The 6,000-nt window shown below is 55.3% G+C and overlaps 1 protein-coding gene across 1 annotated transcript; it reads right to left on the bottom strand.

Annotated features, from left to right (window-relative positions):
- Positions 1-999: 999 nt before the first annotated feature.
- On the bottom strand, positions 1,000-5,207 carry LOC125087793 (keratin, type I cytoskeletal 13-like). Its single transcript, XM_047708454.1, has 8 exons — positions 4,615-5,207; positions 3,502-3,584; positions 3,163-3,319; positions 2,825-2,986; positions 2,611-2,736; positions 2,301-2,521; positions 1,625-1,650; positions 1,000-1,270 (listed from the first exon to the last, which is right to left on the bottom strand). Exons 1-8 carry the CDS (start codon positions 5,107-5,109, stop codon positions 1,194-1,196), a joined length of 1,347 nt encoding a protein of 448 aa, XP_047564410.1. The 5' UTR covers positions 5,110-5,207; the 3' UTR covers positions 1,000-1,193.
- Between the last annotated feature and the right edge of the window lie 793 nt (positions 5,208-6,000).

The following is a 6,000-nucleotide window of genomic DNA, read 5'->3' as shown; positions in this document are numbered from 1 at the left end:
GTTTTGGCAATTGTGACCAAGGACATGTTCCAGATGGGCCAAGGGGAGAGTGAAAAGGAGAAAGTGTGCCTGTGCCAGAACCCAGAGGACCAGACTCCATGTAAGGAGTGAGCAAAGCAAGAGGAGGTTGCAAGTCTGAGCTGGGACGAGAGAGGCAGGGGCACAGGGCTGCGGAGGGGCATTGGGGAGGAAGGTCAGCTCAGATGGAGGCTACTCATTGAGTCACGTGGCTGATGCATTGAGTGCTGGGGTAGGCCAGGAGCTAAGGGACAACTGAAAGTCTGGATGTCTCTCATCTTAAAAGAAAAAGGCTCTGGGGGAGCCTGGGTGGCTCAGTCTGTTGATCGTCTGTCTTCAAGTCAGGTCATGATCCCAGGGTCCTGGGATGGAGCCCTGCATGAGGGTCCTTGCTCAAGCAGGAGTCTGCCTCTCCCACTGTCCCTACCCCCTCATGTGCGTGCATGCTTTCTCTCTCTCGAAAAAAAAAATAAATAATCTTAAAAAAAAAGAAAGAAAGAAAAGAAGGAAGGGCTCTGTAGAAAGCAAGGAGGCAGAATGCTGGGCCTGGGGTAATTGTCTTGGGTCTCCTCCTTCAATCAGCCCTGCACTGGCTCCTTGAAGCTTGCCACAGAGCCCTCTGTGCCTCTTTCCCACATCTCCCCATCACCTGACACTACTAGAACCCGTTGCTGCCGTAGGTTCTACAAGGTGTAGAACTGGTTCCCGTGTTCTCCCATGTCTCCAGTTCGCCCCATTTGTCTGTGTTTGCTGAGCACCATCATCGATGAGCCCCGATGGCTGGTCCGGGTGCCTTTCCAGCCAGGAGCTCCCTGGGCCAGACTTGTTGGGGGCGGTGAGGGGGGACACCCAGCCAACTGCACCCATTCACCCACCGCCCCAGATCAGGGCCTTGGCAGGTGCTACCCTCAGAGACCAGACCAGAATCAAAAATACAGTTGCAAAAAAGCAGGAAACTTTATTGAATTATCTTTTGTTTTGAGTAGAGAAGCTGAGAAGCCTGAGGAACCAGGTAAGGGAGAAGAGGAAGCGCACGGGGAGAGAAGCAGGGAGCGACTGCCCTCAGGAAAGTGCGGGGCCAGGGAGCATCCTGCTCTCTCCCCCTTTCTCCAGCAGGGACCCATCAGCTCTCTCCTCTGGATGCTGAAGACAGAGGGAGAGGATGCCGAGTGGATTTAAAGCCTACGGGTGTCTGAAATGCGGCGACCGGAAGAGGAGCTGGTGGTGGTGGTGACTGTGACGCTGGTGTTCCCTGAGACATGGAGGGGGCAAGACATACTCAAGCTGGAGAAGACCCACCTCGGCAGGTCAGGGTCCCCCAGGAGGGCACCAAGCCCCCTCATGGGTCAGGTTGGAGGTCAGTTGATAGGGACTCATGTTATTGTCCCCAAAGCTGGCTCCCTCCAAAGTATGCCAGTGGGATATATCCCAGTGGGCAGACCTAGCTATTTTGCAAAGAAAAGAGACGAGCAAATGGCCACGTCCCCCAGAGCCCCCTCCCTCCCTCCCTACACTGGAGAGTCCAGCACAGCCTATCTCCCTGCCCCCCAGGGCAGTGAACAGGAGCTGAACTCACCCCTCCCCACCCCTGGGGTTGTCTCCTTACCTCCCGAGGAGGTCAGGCCAGCCATCCTGGGAGAAAGAAGAGAGGTCATGTGAGCAGAAGGCACCGGAGGACAGTGGCTCACCCATCCTCAGAGGGAGCAACTCAGATCATCATTCAGAGACCCTGAGTTGGGCTTTTTTACCAACTCTGCCCTTAGCCAAAGGGGCAGCAGCTGGTACCTGCCAGGCCTGTCCGCTGTCTGTCTTGGGCCCCAAATCCAGCACATTTGTTGGAAGTTTTGTCCTCCCTCTGGTCCATTTGGTACCACTCCCCTCCCACAATCCCTCCCCCTGAGCCCACAAGGATGGCCTAGTCCTTGTAAATGGTCTGAAAGGAGTTAAAACACCACAATCATAGCTTTGTTCAGCTGACCTGAACCCAAGGTAATATTCTTCCAATATGAGATGTTCTGTCCGTGGTCCCTATTCCTGCCCATCTAATCCAAAGGCCCAAACTACAGAGTTTAAAGGGACAGACCCTGCGGCCTGCTGAGGAAATGCCCCCACAGTCTGATTCTAGAAAACAGGGAGCTCTGGTCCTGGATCTGCATCCAGTCTAAGCTCAGAAGGTCCCCTTCTGGGAGGGCCATGCGGACCTGATCCCTAAGGCCCTGCCCGCTCGGCTGTCCAAGGGCCCTGTGGTCACCTTCCCAAGAGGGAGACTTGAGAGGCCCCACCTGGCGTCCTGGCCCTCCAGCAGGCTGCGGTAGGTGGCGATCTCCTGCTCCAGCCGCGACTTGATGTCCAGCAGCGTCTTGTACTCCTGGTTCTGGCACTCCATCTCACTGCGGAGCTCGCTCAGCTGGGCCTCCAGGCTGCTGATGAGCCCCTGAATCTGCTGCAGCTGCGTGGCGTAGCGGCACTCCGTCTCGGCCAGTGAGCCCTCCAGCCCGGCTTTCTGGGGGAGCGACAAAGAAGCGATGAGGGGAGTCAGGCCAAGCCAAGGCTGAGAGGTGGTGGCTGCCGGACGGAGGGCCTCGGGTGTACCATGCTGAGCTGGGACTGCAGCTCGATCTCCAGGCCCTGGAGCGTGCTCCTCAGCTCCGTGATCTCTGTCTTGCTGGTCTGGATCATGGCAGTGCTAGAGGACACCTCCTTGGTCAGCTCTGCACTCTGAAATTAGAGCGGGAAAAAGGTCATGGAGGAGCCCCGTGGAAGGCCCAGGCAGCCCCCAGCTCCATGGGGTAAGAGGGCTGGGCACCTTGCTGTGGAACCATTCCTCGGCATCCCGCCGGTTCTTCTCTGCCATGGCCTCGTACTGCTCCCTCATCTCGGCCAGCACGCGGGTCAGATCAATGCCCGGGGTGGCGTCCATCTCCACGTTGACCTGGCCTACCACCTGACTGCTGAACTCCTTCATCTCCTACAGCAATGGAAGAGGAAGACACATGATGCTCCCCGTCCTCCTCCTCCTCAGCTCTGAGGGCTACCAGCATGTTCCGGGAAGCACTTCCGGGTCCCCCAGCAGAAGGCTAAGTCTGGCTGCTCCCCTTTCTCACTGGAGGTGATTCAGCCATGGCAGCCTCTGCCGACCCTTACCTCCTCGTGGTTCTTCTTCAGGTAGGCCAGCTCCTCGTTCAGGCTCTCGATCTGCATCTCCAGGTCGGCCTTGGACAGGGTCAGCTCGTCCAGCACCCGCCGCAGGCCATTGGTGTCAGCCTCCACGCTCTGGCGCAGGGCCAGCTCATTCTCGTACCTAAAGGATTTTTTTTTTTTTTTTTGGAAAAGCAACACAGAAATGATATTAGACCCTCCCCTACTTCTGCACTGGAGTCTCCAAGACCTTCATGCCTGGGATGCTCCGATTTCAGTGTTCAGATGAGCCTCTGTCTCAAATAAAAGACAGTTCAGAAAGACCAGTGGGGACGAGGAACTCACTTGAGCCTGAAGTCGTCCGCCGCCAGCCGAGCATTGTCGATCTCCAGGATGACCCGGTTGTTGTCAATGGTGGCCGCCAGGATCTGCAAAATACAAAGGGTCATCACGGGAGGGTCCACGAGCTGGAGGAAGAGGAAGAGAAAACACAGACACCTGGGTGCCGGATAAGGCACAGGGATAAGGCCCTGCTCTCTGAGATCAGTGAAGTGAGGGGCCGGGCAGGTCCCTCCTCTGAGTCTGTCACTCTGACATCCTATCTACGCCTGGTCATGACGGGGAAGATCGGAATGTACATTTCAGGGGAATGACCCTGCCCAGGACTTCCTTGGTTAGTCATGTCTTGAAGGCCTCAGACTAGCAACCTCTCTCGCTCACCGTTGGGACAGCCTTCTCCTTAAGGTCAGGAGGGGGTCAGCCTGGGTCCACACAGCTCATAGTAAGCTCACTGGAGCTGGCCTCCTGGCTGAGCAGAAGGAAGAGCCGATAAACACTGCCATCCATTTGAATTCCTTGTCTAAACTCTCATATACCGAAGCAGTTAAAACCCACCCCACATAGCTGGGACCCAGCCCAGGCTGGTGGATTTCTGTTCCAACAAGCTGGGACCCCAGCGTGACAGACAGGCCTTGATGAAGCAATCTCAGCTCAGCTTAGTACGACCTAGGCCTCTGCCTTCCTCTCCTGCTCCTCCTAGCCAGCTGAGAATAACAGTTTAAATGGGACCCCTACAAAATCAACTAGTATTCCCAGACCAGTATTCCTTTCTCTGCTGATTTGAGTCATTCTTAGTGGTTTTTAAAACTGTCATGGTTTCCAAACATCTCCGTGGGTTGGAATTATAGGGATCAAGTCATTAATAATAACATAACTGTTTAGGAAGCAGTAAAAATGTTGACGTGAGTAATAACAGTAAAAGAATGCGTTTGGGGAGCAGTGGCCTAAGAAAGCTTATCAGGAGTAGAGACGCTTGGTAGTAAAAGACTAGAATTTTCCTCCAAAGGCGGGGTGAGGATTCCACCACGCTCCATCTTCTGGTCCTTTGGGATGCCGTGTTCCCTGGCCTTTGCAGCTCTGCCCTGCAGGAAGAAAGCTCGCCAACACCCGAGGACTCACCTTGTCTCGGAGCTCCTCAATGGTCTTGAAGTAAGGGCTATAGTCCCACTCCGGGCTGCTGGGGCTCTGCTTCTGGTGCCAGTCCCGGATCTTCACCTCCAGTTCCGTGTTGGCCTCCTCCAGGGCCCGCACCTTCTCCAGGTAGGAAGCCAGGCGGTCGTTGAGGTTCTGCATAGTGATCTTCTCGTTGCCAGAGAGGAGGCCTCCATCACCACCACCGTAGTCACCAAAGCCACCGCCAAAACCCCCACCAAAGCCACCGCCAAGGCCACCTCCAAGACCACCTCCAAGGCCACCTCCAAAGCCACCTCCAAAACCACTACCAGCCCCTCCACCAAAGCCGCAGCTCATGCCACCCCCATAGCCCCCAGCTGACCCCCCAGAGACAAAGCGGGTTGAGCAGGCAGAGACACTGCGGCCTCCTCCTAGCTGGCAAGAGCCACCCCCAAAACCACCTCCATAGCTGGCGGAAGAGCTCTGCAGGCGGCAGCTCATGGTGAGAGCAAAAGAAGGAGCAGGTGTGGACAGGAGCCGGGCTTGGCCTGGGCCGAAGACTGTGGCTCTTCCCCAGAGTGGGTGCCTTTTATACTGTCCTCCACCAGGTTGAACAATTGCCCCATCTTCTCTCCTCCCTTCCCCACCCTCTGACTGCTGCCAGCTGCACTCTGTTTCCCACAAGCCCAGTTACCTCTGCTCTCCAAGGTGGGTTGTGCCTTTGGGGGTGGCTTTTTTTTTTTTTTTTTAATCCTTAACAAAAGGGATGATTCAGAGGGCACAGTGTTCTGCCTGAGACTACCCTTTTGACAGCTGAATTCCACTTCAGCTCTGCACTTCGGGTGCTCACTCCGCAGGCTTTCAGCTCCACCCAGTATTAGAATGGGGACAGAGCTGCGAGGTGGCCCTGTGCTTTTACAAAGTCACCGCAGCCCTCAGCTCCCTTCTTTCTATTTCTAAATCCTCAGACTAGGATGTTCTGCATTCTTCTTAGCATTTCTCCTACTCCGGTGCTCCCAGCGAATCTGTTGACAAACTTGGCTTGGTCCTATAGAATTGACCACCTTGAAGCTGTTTAGGCTGGTGGCGGGCAGCGGGGGAGCGCCAAGACAATCTGATAAAGTCCCAGCAACAAGGGAACTTAGGGACCATCTAACACAGCTGGGGAAACTGAGGCACAGAATACAGAAGCAAGCAGTCCGGCACATCATAACAGCTAGCACACTCAGATCCCTCACCATAAGCAGGCACAGAGCTAAGTATACTCGCTGTGTCATTCAATCTTTGCAGCAACCTAGTGAGGCAGGTCCTACAAGTCACCCCATTTTACACATGGGGAAACCAAGGCTTAAGAGTAGTCAGGACTAAAACCCAAGTTGGGTTCACACTGAC

Source organism: Lutra lutra, chromosome 16, assembly GCF_902655055.1.
Source record: "Lutra lutra chromosome 16, mLutLut1.2, whole genome shotgun sequence".
In the NCBI taxonomy this organism is placed as follows: domain Eukaryota; kingdom Metazoa; phylum Chordata; class Mammalia; order Carnivora; family Mustelidae; genus Lutra; species Lutra lutra.
Note: the sequence above shows the minus strand (reverse complement) of the source record. Positions and strands in the feature narration are given on the sequence as shown.

Excerpts from the sequence above, each read along its gene's own strand:
- LOC125087793 (XM_047708454.1), bottom strand. The coding sequence starts at position 5,109 with ATGAGCTGCCGCCTGCAGAGCTCTTCCGCCAGCTATGGAGGTGGTTTT. Across the intron at positions 3,320-3,501 it reads GCGGACGACTTCAGGCTCAA|GTACGAGAATGAGCTGGCCC; the intron begins GTGAGTTCCTCG and ends AAAATCCTTTAG. Across the intron at positions 1,651-2,300 it reads CTGGAGGGCCAGGACGCCAG|GATGGCTGGCCTGACCTCCT; the intron begins GTGGGGCCTCTC and ends TCTTTCTCCCAG.